General features: G+C 31.1%; 1 protein-coding gene across 1 annotated transcript; it reads right to left on the bottom strand.

Moving 5' to 3' along the window:
- Positions 1 to 4,120: 4,120 nt before the first annotated feature.
- Positions 4,121 to 19,205, bottom strand: LOC129944517 (PR domain zinc finger protein 1). Its single transcript, XM_056054002.1, has 2 exons — positions 17,594 to 19,205; positions 4,121 to 6,937 (listed from the first exon to the last, which is right to left on the bottom strand). The coding sequence occupies exons 1-2, from the start codon at positions 18,114 to 18,116 to the stop codon at positions 5,538 to 5,540; spliced, it is 1,923 nt and encodes a 640-aa protein (XP_055909977.1). The 5' UTR covers positions 18,117 to 19,205; the 3' UTR covers positions 4,121 to 5,537.
- Positions 19,206 to 20,141: the final 936 nt, after the last annotated feature.

Here is a 20,141-nt window from a genome sequence, read left to right as displayed (position 1 = left end):
TATAACTAGAATTCTTTAATTTGAAGTTAAAACTTATTTTATAATTGAAAAATATTAATATTCATATTTTTCTTTGCTACATAATTCTGTTTATGTTTTGATAAATATTGCTTTACAAAAATTTCAAAAAATATTACTTTTTAAATATTGCTTTGAAAAGTGTGATGTCAAAGTGAACTTGCTTTGAAATTTATTTTTATTTACAATATTTTGTTTTCTTGTCCTTAATAAATTGCTTTAATTTTCAATGAAAAAAAGAGAATATTGTTATTTTGTTTTTATATACACAAATTTCCAAAAAACTTTTTTCTCTTTATTATCAAAATTTTGCAAAAAATGTATATATATATATAATTTTTTAAGAATATAATTTTTGTTTTTTTAATAATTGAATAGTAGGTTGAGTGTTTTTGTTTTTCTTTAATTCTTATTTTTTGAGTATTGCTTTGGTACTTTAGCCGATGAATGGATAGGTGCATTTTAAAAATAAAACACACCGCACCACGAAACTAAGCTTAGATTTCTTAAAACTAAACTATCATACATTATACAATTAAATACACAAATAAATTAAATAATATATGTAAATTATATTACCTATAACCTAACGTTTAATTGCCTTTTAAATATACAAAAACAAAGAAAAACATTTAAATAATAATTGTATTTTTTTTTAATTTATGTGCTTTAATATATTGCTAGAAATTAGACGAAATAGGGAGTATCAACTTGCGAAAGTTATGTTTTTATTTTTAATTAATATATATGCATATATAGCTATAGTAAATATATTATTAATATTTTAAATGCAATAATTGAAAAATTTATTAAATATAATAATATATTGTTGTTTGTGAGATCATCAACTGAAGCTGATTATATATGATTAATTTGTTAAAAATATGTATACTTTTCATATTAATCATGACAATATAATAGTTATAAAAGCGAGAGAGGATTGATTTAAAGAGAAAACGAGAAAAAATAATTCGGAAATTTTCTTCATATTGCTATATTTACATATAGAAAAAAATATTTAAATAAATTTGAAACAGCACCATTGGTTTTTTTGTAATATTTTGTTTTTATTTTTAAATGAAAATGGATGTAATCGTTGTTATGAAAGTGAGTATATTGACCAGGGGATTAAGTATATTTGTTTATTTTTTTTCCTTCAATACGTTAGGTTCTAATGACTAGAGAACACTCGGTTTGCTTTGCTTGTAATAAGATTGCGAAAAATTATAGGTTAATTATGCTGTTTGAAGAGCTTAATATCCAGATACAAGTTGATTTTACTTTGTTTTAAATATAAAAATAAATAGATAGATAAAGGCAGAAGATTTTGTACAGAAGAAAATAAATACGTTGGTATAAGTTTATGTATATAAAAAAACATAAATACTGAAGAGTAAAAATGCCCCACACAGGCTTAAAATTGTACAAAGATTTATGTGCGATTAAGATTAAACACACTTACATTCATTCAATAACGCATACAGTAGCCGCAAAACTTAAGAGAAAAACAAGCTTTTGCACAAAATTGTAGTTGCAAAGATTGTAACAGGAAAACTTTAACTTTTAAAAGAATTTACTTTTGTAAAGACAAAAACATAGTGTTTGTTGTTTAATATTTAGATGTATGAAAAACTGAAAAGCTTTCAAATATGATCTTTATTAGATTGAAAGAAAAAAATTAAGGAAATCAATATTTTTTATTTTTGAAAAAGTGTCAATGGGATTATTTTATTATATCTGTTCGAATTACAGAATTTTGCTTTATTTTCAAAATATGTACTTGTTGAAATAAAAATAGCCACATTTGTTTTAACATTCATTCAATTATTAATTTTGTTCTAAAAAAATTACACTAAACTCGAAATTATTTTATTTAAAATTTTTTAAAGAAAATTTTGTTCTAAAAAGTTTTGACTTTTTTTTCTACTTCATTGTATTGCACTCTTATCCCATTTTAGATTCAAAAGTAAAATTTAATTCTCTTATGAAATTTCATGGAGAAAAAAAAATTATTTTGAATACTAAACCGCAAAAATGTGAAAATTAAAATTTTTCAAAAAAACAAGGGCATAGAAATTTATTTAAGTTAAAAAAGAAACATACACACACGAACACGCACACTCGACATTCAAAAAATTAAATATTTATAATAATTTATATAGTTTTATTTTAATATCTTAATTCTAAATATAATCTAATTTATTTTTGTATGTGGTTGGAATGATTTTTCAAAGAAGTTATGGATTTCTTATTTTTTGGTTTTCATATTAATTATTATGTATATGCAATTTAAACCATACTTGCGAATATAGTGGGCCTTAAGAGTTAAAGTTAAAATTTGACTGTTTCCAAAGAGTTTCATTTATTTGTACAAGAAGATAGAATAGATTTTTTTTTGTTTGTTAATAAATAATATTAAATACAATTTTATACAATCTGTTTGACAGAGATAGAGATTTTTTTGAATTAAATAATTATGTATATATAGTTTTTGGGTTTGACTAGATTTTTTTTAAGAGTAAGAGTAAGAGAAATTTCCTAAAATAAAAAAGATAGAAAAAAGGATATGAAAGAGAAGAGAGTATATACTTTAGTACCTATGCATATATTTATTTGGTAATTGACTAGAAAATTGCTGCAATTTTTGGTTTGTTTAAAATAGACAAAATAGAAATTTCCCTCTCTTAACCAATTTTTACTACCACCACCTTTTGTCTGACTTGAACGCTCTCCAACAGCACAACATGGCTCGTTACATGAATGAAGGAAATTAGGAAAATCTATTTCGGCCATTAAAAAAAAGCTAAAAAAAGGAGTAAAAGGAGTTTTTGAAATACTCCTCTATTCTTTTCCTCTTTTTTTTATCAAACACACAGGCTGGAATAATTCATTTAAAAACGGATTAAGACTCAAGTACAATCATAATAATTCGTTTTTCTTTGTTTTTCAAGGGAAAAGTGTGAAGAGAGAGGGGGAAGAAATTTGGAATGGGGGTGGTTGGAAAATGAATCCTTACTTTATTTTTAATTTTAATTTTAAACATGCATCATCAAGGAAGGGTTGCTTTTCATCATTGTGTTCATATTATATTTTTTTTTTGGGAAAAAAGGAAAAGAGTTGGATATTTTTGAGGCTCCATATTTTTTGAAAGCTATTCGTGCCTTTAATAGCCATAGGGAATAACAAGGATATGGGGAAGAGGATGTGTGTACGATTACTCGTATAACTACATGCCAACCGTCTTAGACGGGAATCGGTCTTGTTGAATATAATATTTATTTTTCCTCTCGATGGGGGAGGACTAGAAATTAGAGTCTATGTCGAAAGGGTTTCTATTTAACTTGGTGGTGGTAATGGCTTACAAATGACTAATAGGTTAAGTGAAGGCAAGAAAAAAAGGGAAAAAACGACAAAAGAATGAAAAACAAAAAACGAAACAAAAAACAACGAAAAAACAAACGAACTTTCATTCCTATATTAATTGACGAAAAGGATTCCTGTGTCTATATATAAAGATTGATTTTTTGTTTGTATAATACATACATACATAATATTGCTTTAAGTTTGTAATTCATATAACTATAATAATATAGTCATATATGAAGAACTGCAGATGAATGTGTGTGAAAATGAATGAGATGATGTATATATAATTTAATGTATATCATGTAAATATCTTACATTGCTGTTTTTTTCGTTGCTTGAAATTGCTTATCGATTTATTATAATATGTATTTTTGTATAATATTATTATATTTATTTTAATTAAATACTTACAAAGCTATAATTTTTAATTTTGCCTATATTATATTAGATTCCTTATATGACTAATTCGTTGTTTGAGAAACGTTGCTTTTTTGCGTTTTTCGTTGCATTTAATCACTTTACTGAATAATTTTCTTTTTTTTCGTTTTGGTATTCTTTTGTCATGAAGAGACAGATAAAGAAGAAATAATAGAATCAGAAAAATGAAAGTTTTTTTTGTTTAAATCTAGAAATTTTCCTTAAGAGTCTAAGAATTGTTTTTTTATGCTTAAGCATCTAAATTTTTGACTAGAATTATTTAATTTTATTTGTTGTTGTTTGACTAGAATGTACTTAATTTGTTTTTTTTTTTTTCAAAAAATTCTTCATTGCTTTTGCTGCTATTTTGATGAAATTCAAATGTACACAAATTTGGGTGAGAAGAAGGGTAAGTGATAGAATAGACAGCGACAGAGTTATAGAGAGGAGATTCAGGTAGAAAGAGAGGGAGAAGATGAAAGTTGGTAATTTTTCGAATTTATATCCTTTTTTCACTTCCATAGAATCATTTTGGGACCGATTCCAAATTGACACAAGAAATTCAAAAACAAAATTATTTTTTTATTCATTCGTACAATTTTTTATACGAATATTTTGATTGTTTTTGTCTTCAAAATGCAGTGCTTTACGAACTTATTTTGAAAAAAATAAGCTGTTCCAGGATTATTTTGAAATAATGTATGTATGTCATCAAATTCGGGCGATATAGAAGACCACTTTTTTTCTATTTACTCCAAAAATTAATAGTTTAACAAGATCTAAGACAAGCTTATGAGTTTTGAACAATTTTCGTCCCAAAATGTTTAAATTAATAAAACAGTTTGGGACTTTTGTACCAAATTTTGAAGTTATTATTCTGGTTTGATTGAAATTTAGTTATCAAATTGAATCTGAAGACATGTATGGAATATTTTGAAAAAAAAAATAACCAACTTTCATTCTTCTTCAAAATATTTGTTTTATTTAAGCTAAAAGACCGCAAAAAAGCCTAACATAGAGTTCTTATTCAGTACAAAAAAGGGACTCTTACTAAAAAATAAATTAATTCCTCTAAAAACTAAAATAAATAAGTATTCACAATGAAAACAAACACATATTTTTACACAAATAATAAAATAAATAAATTATTCTACAATAAATAAATTAATTTAAATAAATAATAAAACTTAAAAAATAATGTGACTAGAATCTACACACTAAAATTCCCCACATATTCAAAAATCGAATTCGCTCGCTACGCCATTTTGAACATATTACTCCTATTACACAAATAATTGTATTTTGACTTTGCGAACCGTTCGAAATTTGGTTTTGTTTTTGTTGTAGGATGGACGTATTATGATCTTTGTGTTACAAAAAATTAAACAATTCTTTTGTAAAAAAGATAATTGATTTTTTTTGTTTAAATAAATAAAATTAAAAATTACTTAAATTAAAATTTATAAATAACTTAAATACATTTATACAAGATATATTGTCATTTGAGTGTTTTTAACTTTTTTGGTTAATTTTTTGTTTTGTTTTTTAATTATCTGCAAATTTGTTTTTTAAAAATTTAATTTATATAACTTTTTTTTTCTTTTGTATTAGAATTTAAAATTAACATTTGTTTTTTTAAATCAGCTTTCTTACCGCATTACTCGAACAAAACCGTAAATGCAGGAATCTTTACTGGAATCGGAATTGATGTTAGAGGAAACGGTATCCTCACATTGTTACCCACCGTAGGAGGCTTCGATTTTAACTGGTGTTGTTCTGATCGGACTGCTTTTGACCATATCGAGCATCATCGATGATGGTGGTTCGGGACTCATGGGATCGGAGTAATCGGAGGAGCCTTCGTCTTTCAAACAGGCCGATTCGAGATGTTTGTTCAGGTAGGATTTAAGAGCGAAGGTCTTGTGACAGCGCTTACACTCGAAGTTCTTGTCTATCGAATGTGTTTGCATGTGTGCTCGAAGGTTGGAACGGTCGGCGAAGGCTTTGCCACAATGGGCGCAACCATAGGGCTTTTCGCCGGTATGCGATCGAAGGTGACCCTGGAGAAGCCAGGGCCGGGAGAAGAGCTTGCCGCAGACACCGCAGCTGTGTGAGAGTTTGTGCGTGAGAACGTGCATCGCCAGGGCCGGCATGGACACATAGGCCTTGCCACAGGTGTGGCATTTTTTCGCCGACTGGGAGTCCAAACTGCGATGAGTCTGTTTGTGCCGCGACAGATTGCTGGATGTTGCATATTGCTTGCCACATTCTGTGCATGTGTACTTTGCCTTGTGCTCGGGCACGATTACTGCGGCAGCCGGATCGGTTGCGTTTTTCCGCTTTGAACGCCCATCACTAACGAAGAAGGCTTCGTATGTGTAGGCAACGGTCTTGGCACCGGGCTGTGGAGTGCCCGGGCTACTGGAACACGAACCGATTTGTTGCGCCCCAATGTTCGTCGTGTTGCTGTTTTCATTCTGAATGGGACCACTCTTGCAGTCAACTTCAGGTACATGTCCATTATGCATCGATAGTTGGCTATCGGGGCGTTCGTCGTCATCCTCCTGCTGCTGTTGCAACTGTATCGCATGCGTCAAATGATGCAAATGATGAGCTGGCTGTTGTTGCTGAAGTTGTTGCAACTGATGCGGTTGCGTTGGTGGATGGAAGGCTGTTGACGCACTCAGATCCAGAATTGCATGTGCTGCATGCAAATCCTCCTCAGCCGGTATTCGCATTTCATAGGTTCGAATGCGATCAATGGCCGATGGCCTATCGTCCAGCGAATACGGCCGGTAAATGTCCTTTTTCTTTGGAGGCAATGACAGAGCTGCTCCTGTGCTTGTAAAGCACATGGCTAGGGATTTTCTATTAACGTTGTTGTTATTGTGATGTAAGTCGTTGTCGTACTCGGTCTTAATGCGAATCATAGGCGGACTAAAGCGATCCGACGAATTCGAGGGTGAGGATGGCGAAGACAAAGAAGAAGAATTTGTCTGATAGGAATATTGAGAGGAATTAGAGGTCGGTGACGCCAATGGGGGTCGGGGCGGATGTGATGTGATAACGGTTACTTCGTTCTCCATTCGTGGCAGGTACGCAGTGAAGTGCATTGGCGATACGTCGTGACCATATCCTGGAAAAAAATAAAAAAATAAAGTTAAAATTAAAGGAAAATAAGAGAAGTATACATTTTTTTGATATAAAAGAATATTGATTTTTATTTAAGGAAAAGAGACATGTTTTTTTAAAGTTTTTTTTCATCTTCCTGTAGTCCTTATAGTCAGTCGTAGTTTTTTTTTGTTGCAAAAGTTCTACAATTGGCACATTGCCAAGGAAGTTCCCCGTTTTTCTGAGGCGTTATTATACGATTCGAGTATAGTCGTCGTCGTAGTTGTTGTCGGTCGGTTTGCAGTTGGAATCGGGATCTGAGGAGTAAAAGGGTGTTTTTTAGGAGTTGGGCGCACATTAAATATGTATTCTGTGCCTACACACTGCAGACATGCTATCACCATTCTCTATCACCATCATCATCTCCTACGGGAAGTTGGCCATCAGTTCGACACGACACAAAAACAGACTTTGTGGAAAGAGGACAAACGAAATGAAATAAAAAAAAAACATGAATAAGGATGAAGGACCCAGACGTCAGAAAGCCTACCATTTCTATATCTAACTATATGTAGACGTTATTACGTAGAGAGTAGAATTCCTGGTCTTCATTATATGGACAAAACGAAGAAAATGCAAACAGAAAGAAAAACTCGTGGAGAAAAGAAAATGAAGGAAAAAATGAGAAGAAAAAAAAAGTTTGTATGAAATAAAATCCTGGATTGCTCTTCCCGAATGTGAATGTGAAATCCTGTGAGACGTGTTGAATGTGCCCAGAAGGTGGGGAGCTACAGGTTTTTTCCTAGTTTTTGTTTTTTGCTTTTTCAAGCCATTCGCCGAGTGTGTCTTTATATAGACAGGTATAGGTGAAATGCAATCTCCTGTCATATAAGCCTATGATATAGACTTGTTGTGGCTTAGATAACTGTCTACATGTGCAATGGGATGTATAACCTGATGCTGATGAGTAGAAAGGGTTTCTACTTCCCATTTATATATGTATATAGGACCGACGACGTAGCCCCTTAATTTTTTTCTATATCCTTATCATCTTCCTTGAAGTTGACATAATCAATGCTAGGATATGTGCTTGATGTGCATAGATATAGAAAGAACCACGTTTAGTATATCTACTTGATGTATGGAGTACCTTATATGTATCTATATAAATACATGTGTCCCCGACTGTCGCATTGCAGCATCATCCCAAGTGCGCGCCATCTATATTAACGAAGAAGATGACGACGACGACGACAGCACACAGGAGGACAACAGGCTGATGGAAGAGTTGAATTTTGTTTGAGTTTGAGTTTGGTTGGATGAGGAGATATTTTTGTTGCGAAACATCAAAATGTCTGCCAAAATGAGGTGTTTACTATGCGAGGTGGGCTCTACCATATAGTCTACAATTATAACTACATATAGGAACATTCATCTATTGCACCTTGGGGGCTTTGGAAAGAAGAATTTTCTTGAACTTCAACAGAAGAGCAGTAGCGTCATGCCGCCACCATCATCATCCATTTAAACCGTCCCACTATACTCCGCAGCCTTTTCTATGTTATGCTCTGATGTGCGGTTGAAGTCTTTTGCACACTCAATCTTCATATACCACCTCTGACTAACCCATCATCTTCCTCTATTCCAAGAAAAAGGAAAAAAGTAAAACGAAGAACGAACCTATAGAGAAAATGCCAGAACTCTTTATGAAGTTTTTGTGTGAGTTTCTTCTTTAATTAAGAATATTTTCTGTGATGTGATGAACTTTAAACTTGCAACTAACTCTTTCATAATACCTTCCTTCATACATAAACCTAACCTATGAAAGAACGAAAGTACATAGAAAGATAAAATATGGTAGGTAAGTACATACCATGAAAAAAAGAGATGTAGGACAATGTTTAAAAAGACGCAAAGGGACTTTTATTAGAAATTTTGAAAACTTAAATAAAATACAAAAACATTTAAACAAAAATATTTGCCATTTTTTTTTCTTTGAAGAAAACTTTCAAAAAATAAATAAAAGATTTATACCTTTACATGTATATGTACTTGAATTTACCAAATTAGTTACCAACAAACTTATGAAAATTTAAAACTTCTTATAGAAACTTATAAAATATTAGTATTTAACTAATGCTTAGAAGTTAGATATGGCTTTTGTGGTGCATAGAAAATAATAAATGAAGGTTTTGTGAAAAAATAATACATTCTTATATTTTAAGTTAATTAAACTTTTTAAAAATTAAAAAAAAGGTTAGAAAATTCATAAGTTCTCATGTTAAATTTGAAGAAAAGTAAAATAAAAGTATTAAGGACTTTTTGGCTTCAGAAATTCATTTTTGCATACAAAACTTTGTAGCGAGATGCTGAATTCAGCTTTCGAGTTAACAAAAGAGCATACAAAAAATCGGTACCCGCTAAACGCCTACGATATCCACATTATTGGATGTTTCTTTAGGTATTAAAGTTTTGTATAGTATTAAAATTTGTATAAACTTGTTGCATACTGTTTTTCGGTTATGCCTGTGTGTAACTCAAAAGGTTTTTTGTATCCCTGAATGTTTTTTATGGTTCGTCTTGATTTTTTATAATTTAGTCTTTTTTTAACTTTAACAAAACATCTTTTCGACATAAATTTTTGGATACCATTTAAGGTCATTTCGTACCCTCTTTTGCATTCCATTACATGTATACTACATATTATTTTTTGTTAGGATATAACTTTTCAATATTTTATGTTTTTCAAATAGAAAAACTAAGTTTTTTACATCAAACTAGAAACATTTTCCATCTGTTAACACTATCTTTGCCCTATAGCCTCCACACACTACTGTGCACTCCCCCTTATCTCATACAATGTATGCAACAGATTTTTAACATTTAAAAAAGTTGTGTTCCCTATGTGCTGTATGAAAATGATGTTATATGATGCCCTTTGCAACTTTTCGTTTTTTTTTTTTTTGTTGCATCATTATACAAACGCACATATACACACACATACATCACACATTAATTTCTGTACAAAAATAGGGTTAAAGGGTTTTTTCTTTTCATATTATAACTTTACAATATCCAACATAGAATCTTCTTCCTATTTCTCAAAAATTAAACGAAAAAAAAGAAACATCAAAAGTTCTCTAAGCCGAGAGGGTGAGGGGTTAAAAAATGCCATATGCTCAAACATCGTTCTTTTTGTTGTCCTGTTGTTTTAGACATAGATATAGGGTACCTATATTGCATATAGTGTATAGTCGTGTCGTCTGCACATTTTCCCAAGCTCGAATTCCGCGCGCCGCTCTTCTTCATTTCATTTCACTTCTTCTGTTTCTTCTTCTACTTGTACTAGATTTTCGCTATGATGTTGGTTAGAAAAATGGCAAATAAACGGGGAAATGCATACAACCAACACAAAACAAAAAACAGGACCTTTAAAACTGAACCATGTTTTATAAAAAGGAACAAAATCTAGAGAGGAGTGGGAGATGAAGCTGTGGATGGCAAAGGCGATGGCAATGACTGGCGTGGCGCGGGTTCAAAAGGACGATTTTTTGTCAGTCGAAAAGGGGGCAATGTGCATGAAAATTCTTTCACCCTTCGCTTTCGCCAATCTCTTGCAACTCCAATTTGGGATGCTATACGCCATACTACATATTTTGTTTTTGTTTTTTTGAATCATGAATTTAATACATAAAATAGCTGCTTGTGTCATTGTACATGCAAAGTACTTTATATTGAATCCTTGTTTTGTTTTATTTGTGTGTTTGTTGTTGGAAATTGGAAGAGATGCAACAATGAGAACATATAAAAGCAACAGCTGCTTAAGAGTTGTTGCATCAGGATTCAGGACCATGAAGTCAGAATCAAATCAGAAAACAGAAGAAAATGAAAGAGACTGAGAGAAAAGACGAGATGATGAACACGAATGAATGAATGATTTTATAGAAAGGATAGGTGGGTATTTACCAAAAAAGAGGATGCTGAACTGAAGCTCTCTCTAGGAAGGTATTTTGCTTTTTGTGTGATGTAAATGTTCAACCTCAATTCTGATATTCGTGGCTTTTTCTTCATCTTCTATTTGTGTGTTACAAACATTTTTGGCTTAAAGGTCTTTTGCCATACCTACACCCTTTTCATCCGACCGCCTTCGCCGCGTCATTTCGCCTAGAATAATACTGTAAAAGTCTGACAGGATGATGAGTAACAAAGTCTTAGATTTGTGTGTGTTTATTCCGTGAAATTGAGTGGTTTTGTCAATGACATAAGACGAGACAGCTATCCCCAAAACATACTTTCACATGTAATGGGTGGCTATAAGTAAGATATATAGTTACATAAGGATACGGAAGGAAATCCCAAACCGCACAAACCACACATAAATATACTTATACCCCACATAGTACAGCAAGATATACCTACCTAACTATAAGACATCAGCTCCCCGTATACAAAACTGACAAGAAAATCCTCTTTGAAACCCTTTCTTCGTTTTTTTTTTTTTCTGTGTGTTTTGTTTGTCCTGATGTGTGTTGTATTTGGTTTTTGTTGGTAGTTTTGGTTTTTTAGTTATAAAAGGTACCTATAGCTTTGTAAAGCAAGGTATACCTTTTCATTCTTCAACTTGTGCTGCTGACGGGGCATTTAAAAAAATGTCACTGCTGCCATAGTGCACATATGTGATTGTATCCAGATATGTATACAACAGACAGACAGACAAACAAAACGACACACAAATAGGAATATGAGAAAAAAAGTATAATAAAGTTAAATTCTAAGGACATTCGAAATGGGGAAATCCAATTTTGAATCAAAAAGTTAAAAAAGAAAAGATCTATGATGGGTAAACGAATATAGCTAGATCCAAAAAATAAAAGTATTTTTGATGGTAAAGGGAAATGAAGAGACGATTTGTTTTCTTTGTTTTCTTATCCTTCGAAACAGGTGGTGGTATTGAGTAGGTTACCTGTAACAAACCTTCCTTATAAGATAACTTATGGGACACAAGAGAAACAACAACACTGACAAAGAAAAAAAATTAACAAACAAAACAAAAATGAGCAAAGGAAAAAAAACTTTATTATAACTTTGATTTAGTTTCCTTGTTTTGTTGATATTTGAACATTTTTTCAATATTACTCACCCCCCCCCCCCCCAGTCTATCACACAATCGAAACAGATTATAATATTCTAACGTTGGGTAGGTATATTAAAGTTTCTGAATTTCTTTCAGGGACTTGTGAGCATGTTGACAAAATATGGAGAAAAAGAATTGAAGCAAAGTGATGGTAAGAAGTGAGTGTGAAGTATATAAGCTTTACGCGAAAATAAATGGCATATTGTCGATTTATGTGCGTGACATTAACATTAACATTGATTTTTTTTTATTTAGTTCTAATATTTCTTATTTCCTTGGTGATTTTCATCGAACTAAAGAAGTTCTGTCAAGGTTTTCCACAAAAAAAAAAAAAAAAAAACCTTGACAGTGTTGTTGCCTATAATAACTCACAACAATAGGAATGGAAACATTTTTTGTTTTACTATAAGTATAATCGCAAAATGGAATTAATTCGATGGCATTATTTTTATGTATCATGTTAAAAGGAAGCAATTTTTCATCAATTAAAACAAAAATAAAACTTTGCTTTAGTTTTTCTTCTTTTTGTTTATGCTCGTATCACTCATAATGTCGTCACACCCTTAATGTTCTCTGTTCTGTATATTTAAAGATGAGAAAATGTATTTGAATAATTCCTAAGCCTTAAATCACTGAATGCTCATTCATTTTTCTGTATAGGGGCTTAAGCTTGCTTTTTATTTCATTCTCTAATTAAAGGTCTATTTTGAAAGGATATTTTTAGTAGTGAGTCTAAATAATCCATAAATTGCTTCTAAATATACCCAAATCAACTATGAATTATTTAAAAAAAAATTAAGTAAATTAGTACATTAATTTAAATAGTTTTAAAAACGATTCATTAAGTAAATATTCCTTTTTTTTAATTGAGAGATAGTAAAAGAAAAGAAACGCCACAGATGAACAACTTTCAGCATAACTTTCCACTGCTAAAAACAATGGCTCAAAAACATCCAAGCCAATTTATTAAGTAACAAAACTTAGTTTATGATTTTGATAATTTTTACCGATTTTCATATTTCACTATCTGTTAACATTTAACTAAAGGTAAGATCGCAAAACGACTCCTTTAAAGTTTAGTAATAATCTCAATCCATATGACTTCATTAGATTAAGGTTTTATTTTATAATTTTTATTAAAATATGATCTGATTTGACATTTTTAATAAAGGAAATCATTGCTTGACTAATTGGCAGAAGATTACATCTTTGGCAAACATATTTACTAATTTGCGACAGTAACGCGTGAGCTTGAAGCATTGAAGGCTGTAGGCTCGAATTTTAAAAAGTTTTTTTTTTCCCATTTTTGCCTTAATGTTATCGTTTCGAAAAGAACATTTTTCACACTGCTTACTTTTCGTGACGTTTTAGGTTCCAAAAACTCAACATTTGAACAAAGAAAACAAAAAACTAACTAAAAATGTTAAAGTCAAGTTTAACTACCACCCTCACCAACTAAGTTAGCTAACTACAAAACCTACCCTCCTACTTCCCACCACCTCCTTTCTAATTCTTCAATTCTCTTTTTCTATATTTTATCTAGCAAAATTGTTCTTCATTTCGATTTTAATTTCATTCCGTGTCATTAATGACTCTAAGAGGGTGTTTTTTTTTTTGTTTCATTAATTTATTCTTCTTTATGGGTGTTCTGTCTCCTCCATTTCTCTTTAATATTCAATTCATTTTCGATAAAACAACTCAAATTAGTAGGTATCTTAAAGTAAAAGCTTTTGGAAGCAGTCAGAATCATCCTAGAATGTCGTCTTGTATAAGCGGATGAGAAGTAAAAAAGCAAAATAAAATACTCGTGAATTGTTTGAAAATGACAAAAATTGAAATGAGAGTGTCAAATTACAAACTAAACTGAATTGGAAAATACATAAGAATAAGACGAAACAACAAAAAAATAGTGTGGAGGATAGGAATTAGAGGAAGAGATAGAGTAGATAATTTGTAATCAAATACATGTCAGTGTCAGTACTTAGATATTGTATACGGTACGGTTTAAAAGTTGTATAACTATCTACGAATGCTCGAGTCGAATTTACCCTGCAACAAAATTAAATAAAAGGGTGATACTAATAGTCACCTGTTAAGTGAAACAACACAAGTACATTCGTAAACCAAGTCAACCAAGGTAAACCATGTACTGGCATGGTAAAAATATATATGTACATAGATACGTACTAAATGTCTACAGTACATATAGCACTTTTAACTGACAAATCAACAAACAGCAACAACAAACTTGTTTATTGGATAAAATAACAAAAAGACTGGTAATTCAGTAGATACATGACACAAGAGTGAGGAAATGGAAATATTAATTAATCATATAATGATGAACAATAACGAGAGAAGTGAAAGTTGATTCGATCTTACATTTTTTTCTTATTGAAGTTTTGTTAACTCCTTTGTCTGTCTGTCATTCTACGCTTGTCTCTTCAAGTTGATTGTCATTTAAAGGATAAACTCCAAAGGACATGTTTTGAAAACACAACTGACTGTCATTATATTTGACATTATGTCATATTTTAGTTTTCTTTTTATTCTTAAATTGAAGATAAATATAGTTTTATCTTAACAATCTTTCATTAGCCAAAGCATTAAATGATACAAAAACATTTTCAATGTCAAATTAGTTAACAAAACCAAATTAAACAGTAGTTTAGATGGGCAATTGTAGCAGGCAAAGCTTCATTGTTTGCGATAATTATTGGTTTATTATTTTTGTGTTCATGTCTTTAGATTTATTTTGACAATTCTAATATAAATCTTCAGTTAATTCAGTAAAAGATTAATAGATTAACCTTTGATAAAAAATAAAGAGTAGTTTATATTTGTATAAGCAATTACTTCATCAGCTTATCATCATCATCAGCTTTGTCTTTTCTATCATTCAGTGCTGAACACAAAAATATTTTGTATAAAACAAAAATAATTTAAATTTGTTCTTAATTTTTGTTTAAAGTTGCAATTGCTTATTTTTTTAATGTTTGAATTCATTGAACAAAACAAAACACCGAGAGATATTTAAGAAATCAGAACTTTTTACCTCATTTTGTTTGAATATTATTGTGCTTTTGAAATTATAAGCTTGTTACTTGAGCAAAGCATAACTTAGAAGATTAAATAAGTGAAATTAAAATAAATCTTATCAAGAAAATACATGCAAACTTTTCTTAATGTTTTGGAAAAAGTATAAATCTAGTCTTTTTTAAAAAAAACTAAACTAATAACAATTATATTATAAAAATGTAAGAAATTTGTTGGGAAAAACCTGCCAACAAATTTGTTCATACTAGTCTATAATTTATTTAAATTTGAAAAAAATACGTCCAATAAAAATAAATAAAGTAATCCAAAAAATGCACAAATATTTGAATTAAATTTTTTCATATAACTTTTTAGTCGGTTTATGTGAAATTTAACTAGTTAAGGTTTTTTTTCCGAGAAATCGAAATATTTGTATTTTCAAAATGCTCTTAATGCAATATATTTGAATTTGAATGATATCTGAATTTTTCTGTTGAAATTAAAACTAACTCGAAGACCATATTCTTGCATTGAGATGACCAAAATTTTATACTCGAATATCCAGGAATTTTTATAACAATTTTAAGCTTGAGCAAATTTTGGACTTATGTATTTAAAACTTGAAGAAAATAATTTTTATTTTTAACTTAAAACTATTCAATAATTAAAACGAAGTCTAAATACAAAGTGAAAATATCAAGTTTTATTTAATTCGTTGTAGGCAGTCGAATATAAAAATAAGGCAAAACTTAGAGAACTATAGAAACAACAAGTATTAGAAATAAATTAATAACTTAGTAAAAAGGAAATTTTAAATTATAATTTTAAGTAACTTTAAGAAATGTCCAAAGAAAAAATGTAAGCCTTAAAAAATCCTAAAAAATATTATTTGTATAAGTTTATGGGACTTTAAACATTTGCTCGTTTTCAGTAAATTATTCTAATTGAATGTTAAGTAAGTTTTAACCTTATTATTATTATTTTTTAAGAGTTTTTTAAGTAAAGTAAATTGGTGATGTTTGTAAGATATCTTTTTGAATATAAATTTGTATTTGAATTAAGAGTAATTTAGTTTATAAATAGATGATTTTGCTTATTTGTATTCCGTTGTTTTGTTGTATTATTTTAAATTAAATATTATGTTTACACCATAAGTGCCAGCTAGGTATTAAATCAGTAAAGTCAGAAAATTGAAAAAAAATTGTTTAACATTTTAAACTCTTTCTAAAATACAAAATTTTCCTTTTTTTATATTTTTATTTAAGTTTTTAGAATAGAATTTTAAACAGAAGTTAAAAAATTATTTCCAATTTGTTGTTAAATATTTTTATACTTAAAACTTTATTATTATATAAAATTTATATCTAAAATACTATTTTAACTTCAACATTTAGTCAACCTACAACACGAGCTTTAAATAATTATGAATTTTGCAGCAAATAAAAGTACAAAAATTGCAAATAAAATAAAATATTTGAGACTTTAGACCTTTAATTCTATTCATTTTTGGCATTTAACCTTGTGTCTTTATTTTCTTTAATATTATTTCCAAGAAGTCCAATTAGATATAAAAATATTCTGTCCTCATTCAGGAGTACAACAAATTAGTAAATTCAACAAAATTTAAATTAAATTTATGGACTTTGACAAATTATGGTCCTCTATGAAAATTCGTCGTTCGTTAAAGTTTAAAATGAACATGTCAAGCCAATTGACTTTTAATTTTTTTTTTGCTTTTTGACTCCTATCCATAATAATTAAACCCCATCTTTTCCATAACCGTACTATACCTAGACCTACCTATAAAAAGAATACGAGTAGCTTTAGCTACTGGTGTGTGCCTGATGTTAAGTGAAAAAGGTGAACCATATACTTAAAACGCTAATAATGAAGGACAAGAGGAGAAGTTGGTTCGTTGGTTTTTGGTATCCTGGAGCTATGTATGATTCTAGGAGAGCTTCAAGTCACCTCCTCACCATAATATACAGCTATGTATAAATACGAAGAAGAAGAAGAGGGCCACACATCAATCAAACCTTTCAGATTTGATAAAGATGATGTTTATGATGGAGAAATATGGGGATGATGCTACAGAAAATCTAGAGTGATGGGTGGCGTTGGAGCTAGAGCCATAGCTGGAGCTGGTGATGGTGGTGTGTTAAGTGATGGCGAGAGAGATGAAATGAGGAAACTGGTGCGCCCTAATGTTTTTGTCAAGTGATATATCAATCATAAATCATGGCACGAAAGTGGAAAGGCAGAGACTCGACTCGAAAGTGAGGGCAACACACGAACTCATACAAGTAGGTATAGGCTCATGCTCAGCTCAGGCTTAGGAATAAAGATATCAATTTGGAAGTTTAGGAGTTTTGACAAATGAAAATTTAGTCCTCAAGTCGAGTAATTAGGTTCGTATGAGTAGTAGGGATTTTGTTGGAATAAAATTAGGATTTATATTTTTAGTCATATAGTTGGGTGAGGGTTTGTTAAATTTTTGGAAGAGGAACTTACCATTATATAAAGTTGTTGAACCACGCGTTGCAGCTTCCGGTGAATGGGGAGGTGGACTAGGTGCCGTGGCGCCCGCTGTTGGTGAAGATGGACCCCAACAGGTAGATGGCGTTGTAGAAGATGCTGCTGCTGTTGTAGCTGATGCTGTTGTTGTCGTTGATGATGTTGTGCGTTGATCTAATTGTTGTTGATGCTGATGTTGATGTTGGTGCTGATGTTTTCCATGAATTAATGTCGCCGATGTATTATCACCAACAACATCAATTTCTTCGTCGTCATCAACACTTATTGGTAAATCAACAATCACACTTTGTTGATTCGTTGTTGGTGTTGTTGGAATTTTTTCTTCAATGACAATTTGCAAATTGCACTCGGATGAGGAATCGTCCTCCTCGTCATCCAAAATTTGTGAATTATTGTTATTGTTGTTGTTGCAGCTGATGCTGTTGCTTATGTGTTTGGATTCAGTTCGGTCGGGCCAAGGATATGCCTTCCATTTTTTAGCCATTAAACAGCGTGGCATGTTATAATAATTATAGAAATAAGAATCAACTTGCAAAAACTATTAAATAATGATGATGGCAATAGCGATGGAGTAGACAAAAAGCTGTAGTAGTAGGAAATGCAACGAAACCAACAATAAAAAGGAGTAAGAGGATTAAACGAATAAAAAAAGGAAGGATTCGCTTGTACTCTTGGCTCCTGCTCCAGGATCAAAATCGTTGAAACATCGAGAAGGGGAGAAATTTCGTTTCGTTTTTTTTTAGCTTTTTCTTTTTCTTAGTTGTTATTTCTTTTTATTTTCTTTCGAATACCGACCGAGAGTAATACTACTTTGCTTGTAGGATTTTTTGCATTTTTACTTCCTGTGCCCGTTTTTTTCTTTGGACAGAGTTCCTTATTCCTTCAGGCATTTAAAATTTGTTTATTTTTCTTTTTCGTTGTTTTTTTTTTTATTATATTTTCGTTCTCACAGGGATTCAAGTCCTTTAATGATTTTTGTAAAGTTCACGACACTTTTTTTTTTGTAATTATTTTTTCGTTGTATAATTTTTCGGACGACACAAATAAAATCCGTTAATTCTCATAAAGTACACCGTATATAAGTTTCGTCCTTGTTTAGTATTTTTATTTCTAATATAACGATGGGTCCTTTGGAAACTTTTTTTTTGTATTTTTTTTTTGTTTCAACAAAAATTAAACTTAACAAAACTGAACACAATATCTAAGTTTGTAGAATAGTAATGTCCTGTGATGGCAAGTGTGTAAATGTTGAAAAATAGCAAAACGCAGGATTTATAGTGTGTTTATGATGTTTTGTTGTTGCGTGTTGTCGTTTTATTTTTGTTTATAAGGAAGAAAACTTTTAACACTTTTTTGTAAATTATTGAAAAATATCAAATCCGAACTCAGGATAACTGTACAAAATAATAAAAAAGTAGTTGAGATATACAATAAATAACAACTGATGACACCAAAAAAGGAAAGTAGGGAAAAAACTTAAGGATCCGTACAAGAGAATGTTATATAAGAGAGAAGAGAAATGCGAACCGAACGTAAGCAACCCTTGGAGGTCTTTGAAAACCAAAACCGAAAGAACAGTGGCTTTTATAAACCCAGGCCGCAACCAGTGGTAGTTCGGTGTCTCTGCCGCGAGAGCTCTCCAATTTCAATTCCAGTTCCAATTTGAATTTGAAATTTCACTCGTTCTCTTTTCATCCCCTTCTCGAACAAGGAGCAACCAAACCATCAACGAAAAAACCAGTCACTGTTTCTGAAGCAACTTGTGAGGGTTCGGTTGAATGTTGCTAAACAGTCGCTCTTAAAGGGGTTGTTTCTTTCTTTCAACATTTGATGGCAGAATGTTGATATGAAACAGTGGAAAAATGGAATCTTTAATGGGCATGTGCTGGGAGAACACACAGGAAATTGCCCCTGCTCGGTATTAAGAATGAAACCAGGAAAAAGGATACGTTCGTTTCGATTCAGGAATATTCTCTGTGGGTGCTGCCGCCGTCGCCGCAGGATATGTGTGTTAGCAACAGCATCAGCAGTAAGCAGCAGCAACAGCACATGGTTGGATGATCAACAAAAGGCCGGAACATTCGCACGTTCCGTCTGACTGTTGCATTTTCTAGGAGGCACAAGCGCATTGCAAAATGTGCGGAAAGGGGGATTAAGTGAGAAACCAGAACGGAAGAAAATATCCTGTTTCGATTCCAGCTCTCGCTGTTTGCATGCAGCTGGTGCGGTTGCTATTGTGTATTGTTGTTGAATTGATATAGTAGGGGAAAAGGATGTTGTGTTGCTGCTTGCTGCTCTCTTCCTGTTGCATTCCATTGATGATGGTGATGATAATGATGATGATGAAGGTTGTGTGTTTTTTTGTTGTTGGAATTTGTGTTGATTGTGAAACAAGTTGATTCGTTTTAGTTGACAAACGGATGTTCGTTTATACGGGCACTAGCAATAGAGAAGTTGTAGCTACGAAAGAAATGTTGCCAGCAACATTTTCCCCTTTTAATTTGGTTGTTCAACGTTTGTAAAC

This window comes from Eupeodes corollae, chromosome 2 (genome assembly GCF_945859685.1).
Source record: "Eupeodes corollae chromosome 2, idEupCoro1.1, whole genome shotgun sequence".
NCBI lineage: Eukaryota > Metazoa > Arthropoda > Insecta > Diptera > Syrphidae > Eupeodes > Eupeodes corollae.
Note: the sequence above shows the minus strand (reverse complement) of the source record. Positions and strands in the feature narration are given on the sequence as shown.